General features: G+C 38.2%; 2 protein-coding genes across 3 annotated transcripts in view; both read right to left on the bottom strand.

The window, feature by feature from the left end:
- The window catches only part of IPO11 (importin 11), a 204860-nt gene that overhangs the window by 26555 nt on the left and 150967 nt on the right, over positions 1-27338 (bottom strand). Inside the window, exons 28-29 of the mRNA XM_070357518.1 lie at positions 9115-9210; positions 1130-1214 (exon numbers count right to left, since the gene is read on the bottom strand). Coding sequence (XP_070213619.1) covers positions 1130-1214; positions 9115-9210 — 181 coding nt within the window. The remainder of the gene's footprint in view (positions 1-1129; positions 1215-9114; positions 9211-27338) is intronic.
- Positions 22366-25491, bottom strand: LRRC70 (leucine rich repeat containing 70). Of its 2 annotated transcripts, XM_070357519.1 has the most exons (3): positions 25019-25487; positions 23872-24546; positions 22384-23493 (listed from the first exon to the last, which is right to left on the bottom strand). In XM_070357519.1, exons 2-3 carry the CDS (start codon positions 24533-24535, stop codon positions 22640-22642), a joined length of 1518 nt encoding a protein of 505 aa, XP_070213620.1. In that variant the 5' UTR covers positions 24536-24546; positions 25019-25487; the 3' UTR covers positions 22384-22639. The 2 variants fall into 2 exon arrangements, with proteins under 2 accessions (XP_005900549.2, XP_070213620.1); XM_005900487.3 differs by having other exon boundaries at positions 22366-24546; positions 25019-25491.

Here is a 27338-nt window from a genome sequence, read left to right as displayed (position 1 = left end):
AAACACACACACACACACACACACACACACACACACACACAAATAATTTTTTAGCTCACTGCCCTTGGAATTTGCTAATCCAATTTCCCCCTCATTTCTCAGAAGAGAAAACAGTTCTCAAGAGACAGTGTGACTTGCTCAAGGTCATAATTTAACACTACAAACAGGACCAGCATTCAGGTTTTACAAATTCTTGAATATTGTCCTTTCTTCTACACTAGTGCTACGGAGATGACACCTAGCATAAAAACAAAGTACAATGGATTAAACTCAAACACAGTTTCAAAGAAAGCGGTCAGAACAGTGCAGTATCAGCTACACACTGAGGATGAAACCCTTGAGGATTAATGGAGGATAATTCAGGAGGTGACTATCACAAGTAGACTAAAATAATGATACCCAACATTAACTATTAGGTGCTCAGCATTATCTCCTGATCATTTTATATATTAATTAATTTATTCTACTTTTGAGGTAGATAGTGGTGGTGTTCTCAACTGCAAATGAGGACAGAAGGCACAATGAGGTTAATCTCTGGTAAGGTCAGGAGACTAGAGCAGATTCCAAGAGAAAAAGGAGAAAAAAATTATTTATGTACCTGTTTTAAATTAATGTGTCAAAGTATTTACAATTTATGATTATAAATAACTCTTTTCTTATCAGATTCTTATAGTAAGAGTATGGTTTTCAAAACAATCTAGAAATTAATTTAAAGGCATTCTTATAAAGACTTATATTTCAAAAAACAATTCATTACAAGATCCATGAACTAACAGGAAAAAAGGAAATGTTAAGCAGAAGAATGAGCATTACAATTTAAGTAAGGTTTGAGGGTCACATGGCTCTTGTCAGTAAAGGAGTAAGTCCTCTGCTAAGACAAAAAACAATTATTTCAGATCAAGAGTTAAACTCAACTTCCTGCACTAGGAATACAATTTATCTGTTTTAGAAGTACACCCCAAACTTCAAAATCAGTTATTTTACATTGATTCTGCAACAAAGGATGGACTAATGGATGGACAGATAGATTGACAGATGGAAGAACCGACCACCAAGTATCTTCAAAATCTCCAGAATATAATGATGATATGTGATTTTCCCAGATTTTAGAAGCTACTTTGTAACTTACCATCTTTTTCCTCTTATCTTGTTCTGTGGGTGGTTCTTCATCTTCTGTTACTTTTGGTTCTTCAAGATGAGACATTAACATACAGCTGCAATTAAAAATAAAAATAAAAAAAGTCTATAACATACCTTTTGCATTGAGCATTTTGCTTGAATATTTAGGTAATAAATCATAAGCAATTTATTTATAGGAAACTTTTGAACCATAAACCACTTGACAAAAGCAAGGTGTACCTTTTATAATCTTTCTAAAAATGATACTTACAAACACTTAAAATTAAAATTAATACTTTTTCTTTTACCATTAATCTTCATATGTCTAGATTATTGTATATGTTTCATAATAGTAACAATAATTTAAACAGTAACATCTTTAAAACACTATCAATTACGTAACAATCTACTCTGTGCTCCAAATGACATTACTACGCTATGAAGAACTTGTCCCTGATAGCACTGCAGGGCAGTTACAGCCCACTTTATTTTGATTATCTGCATCACTGCTCTTTACATTAGCAGAGATAAGACAGCTTCCTATTCCGTCAACACTGGCTCCAGGGAGACAAGATGAATACTGTCTCATGAATCAAGTTAAAAGAATGAACTTTACTGTTCCTAATTTAGAACAGACTTCTGCAATTTATCAGAGTCATTAAGTTCTTAACCAATAAAAAGCTGTGGCAAAGAAAGCTTGCTTTCTGTTATGTTTTGTAGCAAGTATACATGAAGGGCATTTCTTGACTTAGCTATATAAATAACCTTCGATTCAGGGTTAGGGACAAGTGCTAAAACCAGAAACTTGATCAGACTCACTCTTGTAGGGCACATGAATGTCCTTTTCTTCTTATCCCTGATCATTAAAAAATTCATTTTTGAAACAACTATCTCTGACCCAGTCAGTCCACCTGATAGAATCAAATACTAAGAACCTTAAACTGGAAATCTGAAACCCTGAAAAACAACAAGAGCTCAATCTCTAACTCACTTCATGGCTTTACTCTTTTGGAGCTGCAATGCTTTTGTCCACTATGATGTACAGTTGATGTAAACTCTTCAACAACACAAGTTTGAACTGCAGGAGTCTAATTATACATGGATTTTTTTTTCCTATAATAAATACTATTGGGGACTTCCCTGGTGGTTCAGTGATTAGGAATCTGCCTGCAAATGCAGGGGACATAGGTTTGATCCCTGATCCAGAAGGATCCCACATGCCATAGAGCAACTAAGGCCATACCCCACAACTGAACCTGTGCTCTGGAGCCCGCAAGCTGCAACTACCAAGCCCGTATGCTGCAACTGCTGAAGCCCAGGCACTCAAGAGCCCACGCTCCACAGCAAGAGAAGCCACCGCAACGAGAAGCCCACACAGCAGTGAAGAGTAGGCCCCTCACTACGACTAAAGAAAGCCTGCACGCACCAATAAAGACCCAGCACGGCCGAAAGTAATTAATTAAAAAATACTACAGTATTACACAACCACGGTTGGCTGAATCTGAGGACATGGAACCAGACGACTGTCGGTGAAGATGGCTAACTATAAGGTTTACTCGGCTCTTCACATTCACAGAGGGTGGATGCCCCTAACCCCTGCATTGTTCAATGGTCAAGTACTTGGCCAAATAACTCGAGCACAAAGGTGGAAAATTACGACATTATCTCAACTCCAAAGGTATTTAATAAAGTGAAAAGTCTAAGAAAAGTTTCGATTCTAGTTTGTATTAGAAATAAATAATAAGATGGACCTCCTTCACATTAGCTCTCTGAAGCATGCTGCTGCTGCTACTGCTAAGTCACTTCAGTCGTGTCCGACTCTGTGCGAGCCCATAGATGGCAGCCCACCAGGCTCCACCATCCCCGGGATTCTCCAGGCAAGAACACGGGATTGGGTTGCCATTTCCTTCTCCAATGCATGAAAGTGAAAAGTGAAAGTGAAGTCGCTCAGTCGTGTCTGACTCTTAGCGACCCCATGGACTGTAGCCTACCAGGCTCCTCTGTCCATGGGATTTTCCAGGCAAGAGTACTGGAGTGGGTTGCCATTGCCTTCTCCGTCTGAAGTATGCAGCAGACTTGAATTTTAATTGTGATGAATCTGGATCTCCATGGAAGTAAGTTTTATACTGTATCAAATTCTTTCAGTACATTTCAAAAATCTGTTAACTTACTTGTACAGTGAAAAGCTCTCTGTTCTCCCTTCCCTAAAGATTTATTAATAATAAAGTATGCTCTGGATATAAATATACACATTTTTGTCAGAGGGCGAGATATTTGTACTTTGCAATTCTGAAAATTGCATTCATTTGGGTCTCTGAAAGGCGGAAAGTGAAAAAAAATTTGAAAAGCCCAAAGCTGAAATTTTCTCCTGCAGGAAAATCTTCAAGTAAAAATCAAATCTAATTTTGTTGACAAAGATTAAAGATAGGGAATCATGTTTTACACAAAAAGCAAGGTGAAAGTTAATAGAATTTTACTAAGCTAAAAGATGTGGGCTGTGAGTGCAATAAAAGTAATTGTAAATAAAATTATAATAACAACAGCTTAAAACAGGGACAGCTAACATATAAGCTTAGGCAGCCACCCCTCACATTCTACACTCATTCACTAAATACATCCAGGCACTCTAGCTGGCTAACTCAAAATCTTTCCCAACAAGAAACCAACCAGCCAAACACAACCAACAGTATTAGCATGCAATATGAAATTATTATTTCTGGCTTAAAGGTACAACTTTTATTTAATCTATAGAAACCCACTTTTTAAGGAGATGAGAAAACTAGAACTGATGCTATTCCCTTGGTCTCTGCAGTGGACACTTAGGTCGCCTGTGTAATTGTCCTCCTTCCCAACTTGAGCCCTGAACTTGTCAGTTATCCTCCTGTTTCATGTCCACCATATGCTTCAGAAAAAGCTGATCTGAGCCCCAACGCTGGTGGCTCAGTAAGCAATCAAGGAAATCCTATTCCCTGGTCAATGACTGCTTTCAATATGAGTATGTTTAAGAACTTCTAGCCAATTAGATATGGAGAGAAATCGGATGAAATGACTTCTAGGACAGTGTCCTATGATGTTAAAACGACACAAGGAAAAAGATGACTCCTGGTTGGCACTGGCAGCGTCACGAACTGTAGAGTCGAGAACTACTTTTGACAATGACGGTAAGTAGCCTGCACACGAAGTTCATGTGTTGAGGGGACGGGGTAGGAAGAACTGGGTCTTTAAGGTATTGTGTGGTCACGAATACCTAATCCAAGAGCCTCCCACTCACATCCATGTGTGCTAAGTCACTTTAGCCGTGTCAGACTCTTTGTGATCCTATGGACTGTAGCCTGCCAGACTCCTTTGTCCATGGGATTCTCCAGTCATGAATACTGGAGTGGGTTGCCATGCCCTCCTACAGGGGATCTTCCCAACTCAGGGATCAAGCCTGTGTCTCTTAGGTCTCCTGCATTGGGAGGTGGGTTCTTTACCACTAGCACCACCTGAGAAACCCTCTCTCACCTGCAATTGCTTTTTTATTGTTAAAGTCAGCTGACTCAGGGGTTTCTCTTACTTGCAGCTGAATATCCTTTTACAGTCCCTTATATAAGTATCACAAAAATATCTTACCAAAAATTCACTTCTGGATTCAGGGCAAGAAACAGTCTCCCTCTCTTGATACACCTACTTCCTTCTATACGATACCAGGAACCATGTAATTCCAAATGCTTTTCTTTGCCCTGGTAGTTAGTAAAGTCAAGGCTGTTTTACACCTGGATGGCATGTTTCTCCATTCAAGATTTCTTGTTTAAATTCCTTCAACCCCATATTAATAGTTTTCAGTCACAAAGAGCATGTGCTTTACTTATTCATTGCCTCAAATCCTCTTATGACCACTAAATTGAATATAGGCAACTAACAGTTGTACGAACAAAGCTAGTGGAGGTGATGGAATTCCAGTTGAGCTATTTCAAATCCTGAAAGATGACGCTGTGAAAGTGCTACACTCAATTTGCCAGCAAATTTGGAAAACTCAGCAGTGGCCACAGGACTGTAAAAGGTCCGTTTTCATTCCAATCCCAAAGAAAGGCAATGCCAAAGAATGCTCAAACTATCACACAACTACACTCATCTCACACGCTAGTAAAGTAATGCTCAAAATTCTCCAAGCCAGGCTTCAGCAATATGTGAACCATGAACTTCCAGATGTTCAAGCTGGTCTTAGAAAAGGCAGAGGAACCAGAGATCAAATTGGCAACATCTGCTGGATCATGGAAAAAGCAAGAGAGTTCCAGAAAAACATCTATTTCTGCTTTATTGACTATGCCAAAGCCTTTGACTGTGTGGATCACAATCAACTGTGGAAAATTCTGAAAGAGATGGGAATACCAGACCCCCTGACCTGCCTCTTGAGAAACCTATATGCAGGTCAGGAAGCAACAGTTAGAACTGGATATGGAACAACAGACTGGTTCCAAATAGGAAAAGGAGTACGTCAAGGCTGTATATTATCCTGCTTACTTAACTTATATGCAGAGTACATCATGAGAAACGCTGGGCTGGAGGAAGCACAAGCTGGAATCAAGATTGCTGGGAGAAATATCAATAACCTCAGATATGCAGATGACACCACCCTTATGGCAGAAAGTGAAGAGGAACTAAAAAGCCTTTTGATGAAAGTGAAAAAGGAGAGTGAAAAAGTTGGCTTAAAGCTCAACATTCAGAAAACTAAGATCATGGCATCCGGTCCCATCACTTCATGGCAAATAGATGGGGAAACAGTGGAAACAGTGTCAGACTTTATTTTTGGGGGCTCCAAAATCACTGCAATGGTGACTGCAGCCATGAAATTAAAAGACTCTTACTCCTTGGAAGGAAAGTTATGACCAATCTAGATAGCATATTCAAAAGCAGAGACATTACTTTGCCAACAAAGGTCCGTCTAGTCAAGGCTATGGTTTTTCCTGTGGTCATGTATGGATGTGAGAGTTGGACTGTGAAGAAAGCTGAGCACCAAAGAATTGATGCTTTTGAACTGTGGTGTGGGAGAAGACTCTTGAGAGTCCCTTGGACTGTAAGGAGATCCAATCAGTCCATCCTAAAGGAGATCAGTCCTGGGTGTTCATTGGAAGGACTGATGCTAAAGCTGAAACTCCAATAGTTTGGCCACCTCACACGAAGAGTTGACTCATTGGAAAAGACTCTGATGCTGGGAGGGATTGGGGGCAAGAGGAGAAGGGGACGACAGAGCATGAGATGGCTGGATGGCATCACCGACTCAATGGATGTGAGTTTGAGTGAACTCCGGGAGTTGGTGATGGACAGGGAGGCCTGGTGTGCTACAATTCATGGGGTCGCAGAGTCGGACTGAACTGAACTGAACTGAACAGTTGTATGTTAGTAGTATAGACAAAGTGCCATGAAGGAACAGAAAGTGAAAGTGTCAGTTGCTCCTGTTAGCCCTGTCTGACTCTTTGTGACCCCATGAACTGTAGCCCGCCAGGCTCCTCTGTCCATGGGATTTCCCAGCCAAGAATAGTGGTGTGAGTAGCCATGCCCTTCTCCAGAGAATCTTCCCAACCCAGGGATCGAACCCAGGTTTCCTACACTGCAGGCAGATTCTTTTCCATCGAAGCCACCAAGAAGCAGAGAAGGAAGCAATGACTTTTTACTGAGATTATGGAAAGGAATCTAGAAGGAGGTATTTGCTACACAGGGCAATGCTGAGGGCATGACCTGCCAAGGAGAAGAAATGTTATGAGTCAAAGGAAATGGCACATTTGGGAAAGGGGAAAGAATTTAGAGAGGAAGAGAAAAGGCCAATTAATGTAAACTGAAGATCAGCAAAGAACAGTGTCCCATCAACTTCATGCTATACAAAAGTGGGCTTCTAATTTTTAAGAAGTGGAACAGAATGGATCAGAAGGATTAACTGGAGAGAGGCGTCAAGGAGGTCACTGAGACCAACACAAGTTAGGATAATACAGAGGGGATAAGTCAGAGTCAAGGAAACAAGGCTGCTTCGGATATTCTCTATTCCATTATGAAAAGCTGTCTGGTGAATCAATATGTCAAGAGGGGGGAAAATGCTTATAAAAGCCTACATTTTATTTTTGTTTCTAAAAAAATTACATCCTTGATGGCAATATGTTTTGTACTCTCTAACTATAAAACCACAATTTATGAGTCTCCTTTCTTCCTTATTCCCAAATTTGGCAACAGGTTGTCAACCTCATTTCTCAATGTGCCTGAAAACAATGTATTATTTAAGGAAAAAAAGGGAATCCGGTCTAAACAAAGACAAGCAGAAGGCAAATTATAAGCATCATTGATATATTTTCCTGGTTTAATAAAGAGCTCTATTAACTAAAAAGAAACTCATGCAAAAAGATGAAACTAAAAGATAAACTAAACACAAAAAATTAACTCAAAATGAATCAAAGACTTGAACTTAAGACCTGAAACAATAAAACTCCTACAAGAAAACACAGTGGTTAGCTCCTTCACACTGGTCTTGGCGATGATTTTTTATATCTGCTCTGAAAACAAAGGCAACAAAAACAAACATGTGGGGCTACATCAAACCAAAGACTTGTGTACAGCAAAGGAAACCTCCAACAGAAGGAAAAGGCAACTTGATTAAAGAAAGTATTTACAAATCGTGCATTTGATAAGGGGTTAAGGTCCAAAATATATCAACTGATTCAACTCAATACCAAAAAATCAAATAATCTGATTAAAAAACAGTCAGAGGATCTGCACAGACATTTTTCCAAATTAGACATACAGACGGCCAACAGACACAGAAAAGATCTCAACATCATCAATCATCAGAGAGATGGAAACCCAAACCACAAATATCATATCACACCTGTTAGAATGGCCATCCTCAAGCCAGGAAAACAGGCTAAATACATTACTGAGGAGAAGTCAGGCAGTCTGGAATCTCATGAAGCCTTCCTTATCATTATATGAAATATTCCCTTTATTAATATCAGTATTAAGAGGAAAGGTGTGATAATTCTACTATGAAATGATATGATGATTAAAAATTTTATTCAAATTAACAGATAAATGTGAGATTATCAGCAATCCTGATAACATGATTTTAACTAAGCTCCTGAAGAATACAGTTGACCTTTGAACAGCACAGATTTGAACTGTGTAGATTTTTTTCAATAAACTCATATAACAGTGCTACACATATTACAGTACTACACGATCTGTGCTTCGTTGAATCCACAGATACAGAATTTCAGACATAGAGGGTCAACTGTAAAGTTATATTTGGAGTTTCAACTGTGAAGAGGGTTGGAGCCCCAAACCCCCGTCCACCCTGTACAAGGATCAACCGAAATTTTACTACTGTCTTTTGGAACTAGTCAAGTACCATGTGACCCTCTACTATCTTAGAGGAGCCAGTGATGCTTCAACCAGTCAAATACAAATATAGGATGCTAATCCACTCCCCTTTTTCTCCATAACTTGCCTGAAGGGCAAGGGAACACTGTTAGTGGAAAAAAAGAACATATTCAAAATATTTTGAAAGACAAGATCAGGCGTATTCAAGGTGGTATGCCTAGTGGAATGGGGTGGGAGGTGGGAGGGGGGTTCAAGGACAGGACATACATATACCTATGGCTGATTCATGTTGATGTATGTAGAAACCAACACAATACTGTAAAGCAAGTATCCTCAATTAAAAATAATTTAAAAATCTTAAAAAGGGAATTTATATGACAAACTACACTTGCAATATTTTTTTAAAACCTAATGTCAAGACATAAAATGACTGACTAGACCAAAGAACCCCAATTCAAAATTTCACTATAAAAAAATTTAGCTTATCTCAAGATGAAACAATATTACAAGCAAAATAACAAAAGTTTTCTTTTATAAAGACAAAATTTAAAAGCTGCCATACGATGCTTATATGGTTATGATAAACAAAAATAACGTAGGGTATAATTAATTACCGAAGTTCAAGTGCAATTAATTAAATGATACACCTACTCTTTGTAAGTTCCCGTTTCAGGATCTTCAGTCATGACGTCATGTAGGCCCTCCACTGAGATGTTTATAATACCACAGAATTTATCCTGGATAACACTAGAATACAAGAAGAGCAAAACATGTTGAAATGGATTATTTCAACAGACAATTGCTTTTTTCCCTCCCTAACTATCCTCTTGAACATGAAGATAAATTTTAGTGTGAAAGTATAAACGAAACTTTCAAAACATATGTCTTAAAGCAGAAATACTTTTACCAGTATGCTTAAATACTTACGTGGGTAGATTAGATGTGAAAGAAATACTTAAACATTCTTTATTATAATAGTCTTATGTTAATGTTATAATTAAAAAGATAAAGGTACAAAATGTTGAAGCCATAGACTGTGAAAAAATATCTGTAAAACAAACATCTGAGGAAGATCTGGCTCTGAAAACTCAGACATCAAATAACTCAATTTGAAAAATGGGGCAAATATTTGAACAGATACTTCCCCAAGTAAGACATACAGATGGCATATGAGCACTTGAAAAAATGCTCAATATCATTCATTAGTCATCAAAGGAAATGCAAATTAAAGCTGTAATGAGATTTTAATAAAAAGTAAAACGATGAAGACTGACAATACCAAGTGCTGGCAAGAGTGAGAAATAATAGGACCTCTCATACAGTGCCAGTAAGAATAAACATCCACTTTGGAAAAAAACATTCGCAACTTTTATAAAGTTAAACATTCCATACATGTAGGCAATCTCATTCCTAGGTATTTACCCAAGACCAAAACAAGTATTCTCAGAACTGTATGTGAATATTTATAGTAGCTTTATTCATAACCCCAAACTACAAATGATCCGAATGTCCACCAAGTAACAAATGGATAAACTGTGCATCACCTGTCCAACAGAACAATCAGCAATAAAAGGAAACAAACTAGAGATACATGCAACAAGTTGGAAAAAAATCTCAAAAAACATTATGCTAAGAAAAACAGATCTGAAAGGCTATATTCTGCATGACTTCACTTATGTATGTGACTTTCTGGAAAGGCAAAATTACTTCATCAGTGGTTGTCAGGCAAAGGGGCCACAAGGGAACTTTTGGGGTGATGGTTACATACTGTGCTTTGAGGGTGGTACTGTTATATACTGTGTATATCTGTCAAAACTGTATGCTTATAAGAGGTTTTACTCTATGTGAACTATACCTTAATAGGCCTGACTTTAAAAAAGGAGAAGTATATAACCATCCACTGGTACACAAAATTATGCTATTTGAATTTTAAAATAATCTAAAAATTTTAATTACTTAACTCTTTTCTCCAGAGAATTCACAGTATCATTCCTACGAGACATATCATGTTTCGCATACTGCATTAATAAGCATAATTAAGTTTTAAAATATTCAGTAAAGTAGTTCCCAAAGCCAACACAGTATAAAATCATATGTCTGTACTCTCAAGTGTGATCAGATTTTAGAGAACTGAATCAACAGGTCGGCAAAACAATAAAAAGTTGATACCACTGTTACATTTTAATGTGTATATAACAGCCTATTGAAATAGTATACATTTTTGATATCACTATATATCCTTCACATAAGAACTAAACACCTTCTCCCACTCCCCCATGCCACCCCTCTAGGTCCTACAGCTGATTCACACTGTGTACACAAGGCTGTAAAGCGGTGAGGGGCTTCCCAGGCGGTGCCGGTGGTAAAGAACCTGCCTGCTAGTGCAGGAGACGCGAGAAACGTGGGTTCGATCCCTGGGCTGGGAAGATCCCTTGGAGAAGGAAATGGTAACCCACTGCAGTATTCTTGCCTGGAGAATTCCATGGAAGAGGAGCCTAGCCGGCTACAGCCCATGGGGTCACAAAGAATTGGACACAACTAAAGCGATTTAGCATACAGCACAAAGTAGTTACACTCAAATTTAAAAAAATAATAAAGTGGGGGAAAAAAAATAACTAAAAAAAAATCTCTGAAGAAACAGAGTTTGCCTTATGTGGTTCAGTGAGAAACATCTTAGAAAAAGGTACTGGAGCCAGTAGGCACATGAAAAGCTGCTCAACACTGCTAATTATTAGAGAAATGCAAATCAAAACTACAATGAAGTATCCCCTCATACCAGTCAGAATGGCCATCATCAAAAAGTGTACAAATAAGAAATGCTGGAGAGGATGTAGAGGAAAAGGAACCCTCCTACACTGTTGGTGGGACTGTACTTGGTGCATCCACTATAGAGACCATAACAAATGTTCCTTAAAAAACGGAAAATGGAGTTACCACTATGATCCAGCAATCTCACTCTGGGCATAAATCCAGAAAAGATGAAAACTCTAATTCAAAAAAATACAAGCTCCACAAAGTTCAAAGCAACATAATTTATAATAGCCAAAACAAGGAAACAACTAAATATCCACGTGCAGACGAATGGATAAAGAAGATGAGGTTTATATACACGCATACACATATACACACACTGGGATACTACTCAGGCATAAAAAAGAACGAAATAATACCATTTGCAGCAACACGAATGGACTGAGCGATTATCGTATTAAGTGAAGAAAGCTAAACAGACAAAGACAAATATTGTATGATATCATTTAATAGGTGAAATCTAAAAAATGATACAAAGTAACTTATTTATGAAACAAATAGACTCAAAGACATAGAAAACAAACTTATGGATACCAAAGAGGGAAAGTGGGGGAGGATAAATTAGGAATTTGGGATTAAGAGATATATATTAGTATATATGAAGTAGGTTATCAAGAAGGACCTACTGTATAGCATAGGAAACAATATTCAGTATGTTATCAAAATCTACAATGGAGAAGAATCTGAAAAAGAATACACAGACACACACACACACACACACATATGGGCTTCCCAGGTGGCTCAGTGGTAAAGAATCTGCCTGTCAATGCAGGAGACTGGGGTTCTATTTCTGGGTCAGGAAGATCCCTTGGAGAGGAAACGACAACACACTCCAGTATTACTGCCTGGAAAATCACATGGACAGAGGAGCCTAGGGGGCTGCAGTCCATGGGGGTCCCAAAAAGCATCAGACATGACTTGGCCACTCAAACAACAATAAATCATACTGATCACTGCTGGAGCTACCGGCATGGGCACACACTTCTGAGGAGAGGGTAAGAGGACGTATCTTTGCCATAATTAGAAAATAACAGTTCTACGTAATCAGGCCTCAATTCAGATATGCACATTTATGGAATGAGCTGAGAAGAGATTACGATAATCAAACTGCAACATGGACAAGATAAACTTTTGACTGCACGGTTACTGCCAAAGCAGTAACTTCACCCCTTTCTCATAAATGAAGAGACTGTTTAGCTGACACTGCTGGAACCAGAATAAAGCTTAAACAGTTCTGACAGAAATCTAACAGGTTTAGGAACCTGAGGTTTACAGAAAGCCAAAAAATACAATTAGTGAATGACTGACAAAAAGAAGTGTCAAAATCTGACAGAAGATGGGATAAGAATATTCCCAGAAGCAGACTGGACACTGGCCAGAGGACACAGGTCCACCCTCTACCCTGCCTGCACACACCAGTCAGAAGAAAGACTTGTCCTGGCCTGTGGCTTACTCAGGCTTAGAGAAGTCAGTCAAGTGACCATCGGATTCAACCCCTTTCTTCCCTCCTCTGCCTGCACATGAATTTCTAGCTCTGCCAAGAGGAGTCTGGACAGACTCCTGTCTTGTAGGGGTGAAGAACTGAGGTGAGGCAACCTCAGTCAGTCTGTCTTTTTTTTTTTTTTTCACTAAAATGTGACCCATGCTGCACACAAAAGGACACAAGAGGCAGAGATCTAACTGGGAGAAAGTGAAAAGTGAAAGTGAAGTCACTCAGTCGTGTCTGACTCTTTGCGACCCCATGTACCATAGCCTACCAGGTTTCTCCATCCATGGGATTTTCCAGGCAACAGTACCAGAGTGGGTTGCTATTTCCTTCTCCAGGGAATCTTCCGTACCTAGGGATCGAACGCAGGTCTCCCGCATTGCAGGCAGACGCTTTACCCTCTGAGCCACCAGGGGAGGGGAGGGTTAATTCCAGTAGACAAAGGGACACTATGCTCACTCTGGAGTATCTATTAGGTAACAGAGGGACGGAGGCTTGGATTTCACGAGGGTAAATGACTATGGCCCAGAGTAGAAAGGTATGTAATTTGACTCTGAATGAAAAGGGTCGATTCTAGAAGAGAAGTACTGAAGAAAAAGATTCTATGCAATATTTGTGAGAGTGTGCTCAGTCATGTTCGATTCTTTGCGACCCCATGGACTGCAGCCTGCCAGGCTCCTCTGTCCATGGGACTTCCAGGCAAGAATATTCAAGTGGCTTGTCATGCCCTCCTCCAGGGGATCTTCCCAACCCAGGGATCAAATCCTCGTCTTTTGCATCGGCAGGCAGATTCTTTAGAGTCGGACATGACTGAGCGACTTCCCTTTCACTTTTCACTTTGGTGCACTGGAGAAGGAAATGGCAACCCACTCCAGTGTTCTTGCCTGGAGAATCCCAGGGACGGGGGAGCCTGGTGGGCTGCCGTCTACGGGGTCGCACAGAGTCGGACACAACTGAAGCGACTTAGCAGCAGCAGCAGCAGCAGCAGCGACAACTGGGAAGCCCATATTTGGGGATCAGTAAAAGGAGAAGTTATGCATCTTCAGAGCATTCAAATTCAAAAAATCACTCAGAAGGATGCAACATTCATTAAGCAGTTTGGGAAAAGAACCCCAGAATAATGGGGTAACAAAAAAGCTAGAAGAGGCCTGTACTTTCCTGGCATACAGAACAGATATTTAAAGAAAAGAAGCACTATGAAGTTATAATTTGTTTTTCTCCTTTTGGAAGTATTACAGAAATGTTCCCTCCAAATATGTAAAATGTAACACTTTAAAACGAAGCATTTAGGGTAAAAATTTTATACAGTATTCTATATGAAGTTTTGAATATTAGGCATTTGCTTTCCTTTTTATTCACACAATTCTCTCTCAATGCTGTATTTTAGAAATTAAGAATCTTGTTTTCTGTAATATACATGCCTTCTGAATTGCATGCTTTAAAATGTAATTGGACATCTAAAATGGAAACAATCAAATGAGAGCTGTAAACCAGGAATCAAACAGCAATGGGTCTGGCGCAAGAGAGAGAAGGAGAAAAGTCATTATCCTTAGGATAATGGATATCCTTAGGATAATGGATATCCTTAGGATAAAGGATATCCATTATATCCTTATATACATTATTTCTTTAAACACAACAAGCCAAGAATTAGGTATTATACTATTTTTGTTTATGAAAAAAGCTCAATTTTTCTTTTTATGTGTGCTACATACTGTACTTATGAGTAACACACTATTGGAATTCTCAGTGTATCATCTCCTAACAGTAGTCTTCTGGTGTAAATCCATTCGAATCTACTGTCAGGTATAATGTGCAGAAGTAAAAAGTACCCAGAGGAGACCATGTACTTTTAGAAATTTTAATTTTCTGAAACCAGTGTGTACCATGAGTGGCAGCTCACATTAGCTAGGACACAGCCATCTAGTGCCCCTGAAAGACTTAGCCAAACTCCATGCTAGTCTATAAGCTGTGCTTGGATATCCATGGGTGCTCAAGTCCCTTATACTTTAAAATGATATAGTACAAGAGGTCTTCTGTATCCATGGAACCTGAGGTTTTCTACAGCACAGGAGAAAAACAACATTCAGGAGTTTACAAACAAAAAAACCCCCTGAGAGCTGATTATTAAAGCCAAAGCTTTATCTTAGTGTAGTCCCCTGAGCAGACTTCAGTAGACTGGCTTACTGAGTATTAAAAGCAGGTGGATTTATACCAGGATACCCATGAACAGTATGAAAAGGCAAAATGATAGGATACTGAAAGAGGAACTCGCCAGGTCAGTAGGTCCCCAATATGCTACTGGAGATCAGTGGAGAAATAACTCCAGAAAGAATGAAGGGATGGAGCCAAAGCAAAAACAATACCCAGCTGTGAATGTGACTGGTGATAGAAGCAAGGTCCAACGCTGGGAAGAGCAATATTGCATAGGAACCTGGAATGTCAGCTCCATGAATCAAGGCAAATTGGAAGTGGTCAAACAAGAGATGGCAAGAGTGAATGTCGACATTCTAGGAATCAGCGAACTGAAATGGACTGGAATGGGTGAATTTAACTGAGATGACCATTGGGCAGGAATCCCTCAGAGAAATGGAGTAGCAATCACGGTCAACAAAAGAGTCCGAAATGCAGTACCTGGATGCAATCTCAAAAACGACAGAATGATCTCTGTTCGTTTCCAAGGCAAACCATTCAATATCACAGTAATCCAAGTCTATGCCCCAACCAGTAACGCTGAAGAAGCTGAAGTTGAACAGTTCTATGAAGACCTATAAGACCTTTTAGAACTAACACCCAAAAAAGATGTCCTTTTCATTATAGGGGACTGGAATGCAAAAGTAAGAAGTCAATAAATTTACCTGGAGTAACAGGCAAATTTGGCCTTGGAATACGGAATGAAGCAGGGCAAAGACTAATAGAGTTTTGCCAAGAAAATGCCCTGGTCATAACAAACACCCTCTTCCAACAACACAAGAGAAGACTCTATACATGGACATCACCAGATGGTCAACACTGAAATCAGACTGATTATATTCTTTGCAGCCAAAGATGGAGAAGCTCTATACAGTCAGCAAAAACAAGACCGGGAGCTGACTGTGGCTCAGACCATGAACTCCTTATTGCCAAAATCAGACTTAAATTGAAGAAAGTAGGGAAAACCACTAGACCATTCAGGTATGACCTAAATCAAATCCCTTATGATTATAAAGTGGAAGTGAGAAATAGATTTAAGGGCCTAGATCCGATAGATAGAGTGCCTGATGAACTATGGAATGAGGTTCATGACATTGTACAGGAGACAGGGATTAAGACCATCCCCATGGAAAAGAAATGCAAAAAAGGAAAATGGCTGTCTAGGGAGGCCATAAAAATAGCTGTGAAAAGAAGAGAAGCGAAAAGCAAAGGAGAAAAGGGAAGATATAAGCATCTGAATGCAGAGTTCCAAAGAATAGCAAGAAGAGATAAGAAAGCCTTCTTCAGCAATCAATGCAAAGAAATAGAGGAAAACAACAGAATGGGAAAGACTAGAGATCTCTTCAAGAAAATCAGAGATTCCAAGGGAACAATTCATGCAAAAATGGGCTCAATAAAGGACAGAAATGGTATGGACCTAACAGAAGCAGAAGATATTAAGAAAAGGTGGCAAGAATACACAGAAGAACTATACAAAAAAGATCTTCACGACCCAGATAATCATGATGGTATGATCACTGACCTAGAGCCAGACATCCTGGAATGTGAAGTCAAGTGGGCCTTAGAAAGCATCACTATGAACAAAGCTACTGGAGGTAATGGAATTCCAGTTGAGCTATTTCAAATTCTGAAAGATGATGCTGTGAAAGTGCTACACTCAATATGCCAGCAAATTTGGAAAACTCAGCAGTGGCCACAGGACTGGAAAAGGTCCGTTTTCATTCCAATCCCAAAGAAAGGCAATGCCAAAGAATGCTCAAACTACCACACAATTGCACTCATCTCACACGCTAGTAAAGTAATGCTCAAAATTCTCCAAGCCAGGCTTCAGCAATATGTGAACCATGAACTTCCAGATGTTCAAGCTGGTCTTAGAAAAGGCAGAGGAACCAGAGATCAAATTGGCAACATCTGCTGGATCATGGAAAAAGCAAGAGAGTTCCAGAAAAACATCTATTTCTGCTTTATTGACTATGCCAAAGCCTTTGACTGTGTGGATCACAATAAACTGTGGAAAATTCTGAAAGAGATGGGAATGCCAGACCACCTGATCTGCCTCTTGAGAAATTTGTACGCAGGTCAGGAAGCAACAGTTAGAACTGGACATAGAAAAACAGACTGGTTCCAAATAGGGAAAGGAGTACGTCAAGGCTGTATATTGTCACCCTGTTTACTCAACTTATACACAGAGTACATCATGAGGAACGCTGGACTGGAGGAAACACAAGCTGGAATCAAGATTGCACGGAGAAATATCAATAACCTCAGATATGCAGATGACACCACCCTTATGGCAGAAAGTGAAGAGGAACTAAAAAGCCTCTTGATGAAAGTGAAAGTCAAGAGTGAAAAAGTTGGTTAAAGCTCAACATTCAGAAAACGAAGATCATGGCATCCGGTCCCATCACTTCATGGGAAATACATGGGGAAACAGTGGAAACAGTGTCAGATTTTATTTTGGGGGGCTCCAAAATCACTGCAGATGGTGATTGCAGCCATGAAATTCAAAGACACTTACTCCTTGGAAGGAAAGTTATGACCAACCTAGATAGCATATTCAAAAGCAGAGACATTACTTTGCCAACAAAGGTCCGTCTAGTCCAGGCTATGGTTTTTCCTGTGGTCATGTATGGATGTGAGAGTTGGACTGTGAAGAAGGCTGAGCACCGAAGAATTGATGCTTTTGAACTGTGGTGTTGGAGAAGACTCTTGAGAGTCCCTTAGACTGCAAGGAGATCCAACCAGTCCATTCTGAAGGAGATGAGCCCTGGGATTTCTTTGCAAGGAATGATGCTAAAGCTGAAACTCCAGTACTTTGGCCACCTCATGCCAAGAGTTGACTCATTGGAAAAGACTCTGATGCTTGGAGGGATTGGGGGCAGGAGGAGAATGGGACGACAGAGGATGAGATGGCCGGATGGCATCACTGACTCGATGAATGTGAGTCTGGGTGAACTCCGGGAGTTGGTGATGGACAGGGAGGCCTGGCGTGCTGTGATTCATGGGGTCGCAAAGAGTTGGACATGACTGAGCGACTGAACTGAACTGAACTGATCAATTAACTTGGGCTTCCCAAGTGGAAGTGAAAAGTGAAAATGTTAGTCACTCAGTCATATCCAACTCTGCGACTGCACGGACTGTAGCCCACCAGGCTTCACTGTCCATGGAATTCTCCAGGCAAGAATACTGTAATCAGTAGCCACTCCCTTCTCCAGGGGATCTATTCAACCCAGGGATTGAACCCAGGCCTGTCTGTGAGTCTGATCCCTGGGCCAGGAAGACCTCCTGGAGTCCCTTAGGGTAACATTATGCATCATGGGAATACAGAATAAATAATCATGGGAATTTATGATCCCCAAAGCTCAAAAACTGCCCTCCCTTGTTTTATAAACAATATTATTTTTACTTATTTCTTTTTTAAATTACAAGTATGGGTAACTAAACTGTAGGTAACATATTACAACTGATTCTTCTACTCCAGATATGAGGCAGAAAACAGAACAGAAAGTTGTTGTATTGAAACCTATGTCTGAAACATTCATCTTAGATAATGCAAGGAATGTTTAACCTCAAGGATGAAAAAAGACAATAAAATTAAAACTGAAGGGCAAGAAGTATTAATAATCTTCCTTTTTACTTATCACTTTTTTCTTATTGTATATATTTGATTGACACATTATTTGCACAGACCAGAGTTAACCTTCACTACAGAAAGAAAGCAGGCCTTTTTAAACATCTGCTTGTTTTGTGTATATGTGTGTATATACATAATATATATATATATGTATATATACACAAACAATAGGTGAGAGCATGAAAAATTTTACTCAGTAGGTAAAGATCACCTGATCATTGAAAACAATTCCACTTTTAGTTTCTTTTTTAGTCAAATGCACAGGAGCGAAACTACAGCTCTTAATCTTAGTATTTCCTAGAGGTATGACATTTTGAGGTTACTTTCCGGGTATATAAAAGTACCTGCAGAATATGTGAATTGCAGAAACTTCATGGAAAGTGATTTGTTTCCTTACTTTTGAAAACTATGCACAATACTAAAGAAAAAAAAATCCTTCTTTCTTGTGTTTTTCACCCAACTTTAAAAAATCATGGTGGCTTAAAACTATTTCTGTCCTTTTGTATCATTACACACTCAACAACAGGTGTTCAGAAAACAAAATGCCCCTAGAAAGATAATGCAAAATTCTTAATCCCAAAGGCACAAATCAAAAAAAATTCTAATATTCATCTGGTTACCCAAACAATAAGTAATAGATTAAATGTGAACAGGACTCTAGTTTCTTTTCACTTGTCCAACTTTTATTGGTAATTTTCTAGTGAGCACTGATTCATCATCATAGACCATGTGTCTTAAATAACTTCTCGATGTGATGAATTTACATACTTAACATCACATCTTCATCCCCTTGGGCCCTGGAGAAAAACAGGTATTCAGGAACACAACATTTACAAGAACACAAAATTTTAAATTACCTGTTCTGAACAGTTTTATAACCTAAAGTTGATGATTTAAGTTTTTCATAGTAGCAAGCCCCAAAAAGAAACCAGAACTTTAGTCACTTTAAAATTTTCTCTGCTCTAACTAGATCACAACTTGTATACTGTACCTAATAATATTTGAATTCACATCAAATCCTAAGTTAGAGGGTGGATGAACTTAGGGTAATTTAAGAAAATAAATACATTTTTAAGCACTAAAAGCCACAACCAAATAAAATATTCTCTAAAGTATACTTTTCTGCTTATATTAACAAGTCTAAGTAAAGAACAGTATACTGGGGGAAAAAAAAAAAAAAAAAGCCCTGATACGTCGATCTTATTCCAGAATTCCTATCACACCATTTACACTAAAATCAGGTCCCCTCTCCTCTATCTTCCAGGACCTAGGCTGAAAATATTTCTGTCACTTAAATGGAAACATACATCTTTCTACACAGTTAATTCTCTTCATGGTCACATGAAAAGTGACCATTGACAAATGTTAGCAAGTAAACAGGATAAAAAAAATTCATGTGGATATTCACTAAGTTATTTAAAAATAAAAATTTATACCCAACAATTATCCTTACTAAGTCTTTCATATTATAAACCATTCTCCCGTTGTATGTGTGTATGCTCAGTCGTGTCTGACTCTATGTGACCCCGTGGACTGTAGCCCTCCAGGCTCCTCTGTCCATGGAATTTTCCAGGCAAGAATATTTCCTACTCCAGGGGATCTTCCCAACCCAGTGAAAAAACCCACGTCTCTTGCATCTCCTGCATTGGTAGGCAGATTTTTTTTTTTTTTTTTTTTTTTTTACCACTAGTGCCACCTGGGAAGCTCATATTATAAACCATTCTTCCAATTAACTTTTTTTTAATGAGTGCAGAGAGGTGGGGGGGAAAAGCAAGCCATTCTCTTTAAGACAATAAGAAAAACTACGATGATCTGTGTGTAGTGGGATGGGAAGAAACTGCCATTTTACATGATTTTCAACAGGAAGACCATGCTTTAAGAAATACTGTTCAATGAAGATATACTAAAGTTCCATAAAAAGGAGATGATCAATGACTGGTGTAGAACCGTTTGGAAAAGACATTAGGGTGAAAAAACCTAACCAATACTAGTTTTCAGTGCTTATAGGAATCACCTGACAAACTGGTTCTCGTGTTTTTCTTGTTTTTTTTTTTAATATAAAAGAATGGAATAGATTTGATAATTATGGGGTTGAATGCATGACCTCACCATTATAAATGTTTTTAAAAACTATACTTGAGATGGTGTAATACTGAAAAAAGTGGACCCATTATCTCGTTAATAGTGCTCCCTAACTATGAAATCATTAACAATCTAGATAATAATGATACTACTGATTCATATCCCTCCTCACCCACCTAAGGCCTCATCATTAAGTCCAATAACAGAAAAGAAAAGTACAAGTTTTAATGAGAAATGAAACAGGCCTTCTAAGGAGAAAAAAAAAATTATTATTATTCAGTGGGTGATGCATATAAACGAAGTCTAACTGGTAAAGAGAACAACCTTCTCTTTGGTTTCACCTACCCCATCTCTTTACTCTTAGTCCAGAGCAGCACAACACATTACAAGTCCATGCATATGTCTTTTAGTCTGGCCTAGTAACAGAAGACAAGCAGAGACGTGGGAAGAACAAGAAGTGCAACGGGACGGGGCGGGGGAAGTACATGTGCAGTCAACTGGGTGGGTAGGAAGACCTAACATTGAAGCTGATTGTCAGAGCCTTGGAAAAGGTTTTCAGGCTTCCCCCTCTTCCGCCCCCTCCCCGCCATTTTCACAACCCTTAAGAACAAACATGACAAATTTTGCTGTTTTTGTTGTGGTGTGGGTAAGATAATGGAGTAAAAATGTCCCAATTACATATTGGTCCCCCTCCACCTTAAAGCTGGAACACTTGTCTATCTCTATAATCCTCAACTTTAAGAATAGTCCACGTATATGTTCTGTTTGAATGTTCTATTTCTTGACCTAAGTGGTGACTCAAACAGGTCTATTTCGTTCTGTATGTGGTTTATAAATGAACAGAAGTTTTCTAAAATGTTGCCTGTGATCTTAAGGCAAATATTTCCCAAAAACCTAACATATGATTTTTCCCTCATCTGCCACTCCTCAGCCAATCATCAAGGCACCTAGCTCTAGAATCCATCCATCCTCTCTGCCAATACCCTGGTCCAGGCCTCCAGCATCTCTCCCCCGGATTAATGATTCAGATCAATCCTGGTTCTAGTCTTGTTACTTCCAGAAACAGTGCACTTTCAGTTTATATTTGCCAAATGCTAAATGCTTAAAAGAAGCACTGAGTGTGTCATCAAACAATAGCATTTGCTACTTTTACCATTGCTTAAGATCCTTCCATGGCCCCCTGCTGCCCCAGGGAAAAACATGAAATTACAACATCCTTCATCATCTGATTTTTCTCTCTAGCTGCAGATCTCAATACCATTTACAACTCCAGATGGAGTGAATTTTAGTTCCTGAAAGCAGTATTCTATTTCTTCAACCCCTCTGATACAATGTTATCTCTACCTACTACTCAGCTCTCTTCACTAGGCTAATGTCTACTTATTCTTTGCAAGCCAGTTTCAATGTCCCTCTTCGTATAAAGCCTTCTCTCATCTCCATATACGTTATACAGAACAGTACCTCCAAGTGCAGTACTTACCATACTATACAGTAACCCTATGGACCCTTCCCAACATTTCAAGCTCTACCAAAAATAGGAAGCCATGTCCATACTGTTCACAATTATAACCCTAGCACCCAGGCAGCAGGACAGCAGAAAACTAAAAGCTTGTACTCTGGAATCTGGGACAGTTTCTTAACTCACTCTGCCTAGGTTTTCCTATCTGTAAAACGAAGATATTATTACCCTGTAGGTTTTTTAAGGATTCAGTGTTATATGTAAAATATTTAACATACTGCTTGGTACACAGAAATGTCAGCTATTATTATTACTTGATATAGTGCCTACCAAAGATAGTATTTACGCAATGAATACAGTATTCACAAATTATTAAAAACCTGTATTTATTAATACTAAGCTCATAGAAACCATTATGTACCCAAATAAAGTCTATAATTCTATAAGGATGTTTCAGTTTTATTCATGTCCATGACACTGAGGTTTTCTTACAGCCCATTATTTAACTGAATTATAAGGCAGAATGTTCAAAGAGAATGACCTGTGCCTCACTTTCAGGAACAATTTGTTTATGAAGTTGAATCTGCTCCAAACCAGGGCTTTCTACAGAATTTGGGGAAGTGTTACAAATTGAAGCTGTTACATTATACCTTGCTGACTGATAAAAGCTGTAGTATTCAAGTCTATTTTCCCCTGAGTTTTCAGATGCCTTTAGTTTTTGTTTAAATTGAACAACTTTGTAGATCAAAAAAACAATTAAAACACAGGCTAAAATAAAAAAGGCTAGCAAAATGTCAAAAGCCTCATTCAGCTTTTCAACTTCTTGTGTACAGATCGGAGATGTTTTCCCTGATACTGAAGCAGCATCAATCGGTAGAGCACTGTTTTTTTCCAAGTTCAAGTTAACAGGAGAAGAACGCTGTATTTGCACAGGTAACATCGCAGTAGTCTGTAATGGATTACCAAAGGTATTCTCTTGAAACAATCTACCGGCAGGTGAAGTACGAATTCGTTCCCCGAAAGTAACGCTCTCAGTGTTTTCCAAATGTTTCCCATTTGTGGTTATTTTATGCCAGGCCATCATTAACGTAGTGGTCTTGTGGTAAATATGAAGAGATGTTATAGCCCAAGTTCTGGATACATTTGCAGAAGATGTAACACAATTTGTAAAGTCAGTCCATTTAACGTAATGCAACGCTCTGCCACGCATGGATGGGGGATTCTGACAAAAGATGTTTAGAGTAATGGCTGAAGATGCTAACCAGTCACGAAGACCCAATAGTCTGCAGCTACAGTCCCAAGGATTAGAATCTGCCTGAAGATGAATCAATGAAGACAATGGCTTAAGGACCCTTGGATGTAAGTCTGTAAGATTATTAAATGACAGGTTAAGAATCTTCAAAGATGCTCCCATGTTTTCAAATGTATTATTATCAATGCTGATTATTCTGTTTCTATCTAACCTAAGGTAAATTAAATTCTTTAACAAGCTAAATGTGTCAGAATTTAAATTTTCTAAATCATTATGACTTAAGATCAAATGTTTAAGGTTACTAATTCCACTAAATCCATCCCTAGTAACATTTTTAATTCTTGAATTTTTCAGGAGGAGATACTCCAAATTGATAAGCCCTTTAAATGCAAAGGGCTGTATTGTTTCAATATGGTTATGAGACAAAGAAAGTCTTTTAAGACTCTTAAGTACTTCAAAAGTATTTGATGGTACTTTTGTTAAATTATTACCTTCTAGATACAAACAATCCAGGTTTCCAAGGTGCTGAAAGCCTGAGTCTGATATTCTCAAAATTTTATTGTTTGACAAATCAAGTATCCGAAGAGCAATCATACCAACAAAGGTACCACTCCCGAGGACAGTGAGGCGATTTCTTTGCAGATTTAAGTACTGAACTGAAACTAGATCATGAAACACTCCTCTTGGAACAAAAGATAGTTGATTAGACTGTAAATATAAATTACGAAGATTGGAAAGTCCCTCAAATATTCCAGGATCCAAGCGTTTTATAAAATTATTATTCAGATACAGAAAATACAGATGCCTCAAATGAACAAAAGCTTTTGGATATATATACACAATGCTAGAATTATCTAAATGCAATGCTACAAGAGAATGAAGTCCAGTGAATTCACTTTCATTTATATGAGATATATTATTTCCAGTCAGATACAGAAAAACTGTACTTTCGGGGAAATTCTTAGGAATACTTGAAAGGCCTAAGTTACGGCAGGTAATTTGTCTCCCAGTGCAGAGCTGGCAAACAGACGAACATCCAAGAATCTCTTTATGGAAAAACAATACAAGGTAACAGGCAACAAGCAGAAACAGTCGTAGGCAAGGCAGAGAAAAACGTACTCCACACATAGCCCTGCTCTTGGTTTCTCTGTTCATATCAAAATTGGCTACAAAAAGAAAAGGTAAAACTTTAAATCATCAAAAAGTTCTTTAGAAATTCTATACCCTATTTTATTAGGATTAGCCATAATACCAAATATCATAAATCATACTACAGTGATAGCATAAAATAATAAGTCTGAAATATGTTCTAGAATTATTAGTACCTCTAGGCCATTAACTCACTGTTTAACAAAATGATAATCAAATTTAATGAACTGCAAAATAAAATGTTTGCTAAGTTAACCTAAAATATTACAACTGACTATAACAAAATTGACAAATGATAATGCGGAGATAAAGATCTTGGATATAAATATGCCCTTCATCAACTTTAAGTCTACTATCAATTTAACAACATAATTTTCGAAAACACAAATCCAGTACAGAACAATTAAACTCTCTTTAAACTACGGATTTTTACAAGTCGAATTATTTCTTGTTTCAGCTAAAAGTTCATATTTAAATAAATAATCTTACCAAGAACAGGAAATTCATATTATTAACACTCGGCTGATTCAAGCAACGGTTTTCTTTCTAAATCTGAAGAACGACATTTCTAGGCTGCATTTCTTTTGTGGCACTGTTGACCTCCACCCCTCCACCTTTTTTTTTTAAAGTCACAATTTGCTCAGGAAACACCACTCTTCACATTAGTTCCTCCACACTCGGTGTGTAAAACACAGGTTGTCATGGATACAGGAAACTGAGAGACAGGAAGTCATGTTATCTGTGTTTCAAAAGTTTGCTAAAAGGAAATCTCAGGAACTTATTTTTTCAGAAGGCAGTTAATCTGAGTTTTCCCAATGCACAAACCTAAATATTTCATCTTTAAAATAAGCATTTTTAAAAATATGTATTATTTAAATATTCAGAATGAACAAACTCTGTATACATCAACTACAAATAGCTATCAAATGGAAAAAACAAGTTGAAATAAGATATAGAGTAATGTAACTTCTGTGAATTTTTTAAATGCACAGAATATTTATATTTCTATTATTCTGAGTATACAATAGAGACTTTAATTTTGTTTTATTCCTTAAAAAAAATAGGTAGCAAAACAAGTAATTTAGAATGATGAACATAAAGGCTGCTCCTCTGTGCCCTCCTTTCTTGATTAAAAAAAAAAACAGCACATAAAAAGTACTGAATATCACCAATAAGTACCTTAATATATTAAGGAATATGCCTTGAGCTGGAAAATGGTAATTTGTATACCAAATCACTGACAAAGGTAATCTTTGATGAAAGAGACCCTTTAATGACTTTTCACTATATATACATCTAAATTAGTCTGAATTATTTATAAAACACATCTGTGTATAATGTAATTCTTTAAGGATTTAAAGCACTGACTATACATCGTATATATTATGTACTGTTCAGTCATTAATTTTCCAAAAATCTGACTGCTTAGGCTTTCTAATTCTGACTTATTAATATTACTAATACCCTGACAGTGTGATTAAAATATCAGTAGTAATATGTATAATTTTATACTATAACTCCCTTTGATACTAAAGCAGCTTTTTCATAGCAAGACAATTACTTCAGATAATAATATGAATCATTTCCATATTAATATTTTGTATAACTCAGTATTTCTTTTACAATAAAAAATCAGAAGTGCACTCTAGAGACAATCTTTATCAAAATGATTTACAAATCTCACAACTATCTCTTGCGGACTCTATTGTTATTACTATTTTATAGTTAAAGAAATTAGAAAACAGCAACCAAAAAGCTAAATGACAGGGAAATGTCATGAATTAGACGTAAAGATGAAACAAGAGCTAGGTTTTTCAAGTTCATTTTTTTCATATTTTGAATAACATAGAGAATTTTTTTCAATTATGTCACGTAATTTAAAGAATTATGATGGGGTTTAGGACATGCTTCCACAAGATATGGCACCCTGGCATACTGACTACTTTAAGCTGAAGGAGACTGAGCAAACAGCATAAGCAGAAAGTTCTCTTTCTGATCTCTATCACCTCCAGCCACAGCCCCATACTCCTTGCCCTTGTCCCCTTAAACAAGTCATTAAACCCTCCAGTGAGAAATGCCCTTCCTATACTGGGAGGAAGGGAGCACCCTTTATCTTCAAAGATAAGAGGACTCAGAAGAACCCAAACAAATAGGACTTGCAAATTTCCCCCTGGTTTATTATACATACTTATCTCATACCCTTTACCCTACATATCTTCCCATGACTCTTCACCAAACTTGGTGTAAAAATACACAGGTTTAATGGTTTCTTTGGGTCTTCATTTCCTCATGAAGACTCTCATGACATGTAAACGTGAAAAGTGTTAGTCGCTCAGTCATGTCCAATTCTTTGCAACCCCATGGACTGTAGCCCACCAGGCTCCTTTGTCCATGAGGATTCTTCAGGCATGAATACTGGATGGGTTGCCACTCCTTTCTCCAGGGGATCTTCCTGACTCAGGGATGGAACCCAGGTCTCCTGCTTCTTCTGCATTGCAGGCAGATTTCTTTCCCATCTGAGACACCAGGGAAGACCAACTCTCTCCCAGAATGTTCCTCATTTGGGTTTGTCTGACATTTCCTCATGGTTAGATCCAGATTAATCTTCCCTGGTTGGAATATTACATAAGTGATATATTCTTGAAATATCACATCTAGCAGTACATGGTGTCTACCTGCTTCTCATTCATGATGTTAATTGTGAAGGTCACTAAGAGTCAGACGTGACTTAGCCACTGAACAACCACCACCCACTTCCCTGGTGGTCCAGTAGTTAAGACTGCGCTTCCACTGCAGGAGGTATGGGTTC

This window comes from Bos mutus, chromosome 20 (assembly GCF_027580195.1).
Source record: "Bos mutus isolate GX-2022 chromosome 20, NWIPB_WYAK_1.1, whole genome shotgun sequence".
Classification (NCBI taxonomy): domain Eukaryota; kingdom Metazoa; phylum Chordata; class Mammalia; order Artiodactyla; family Bovidae; genus Bos; species Bos mutus.
Note: the sequence above shows the minus strand (reverse complement) of the source record. Positions and strands in the feature narration are given on the sequence as shown.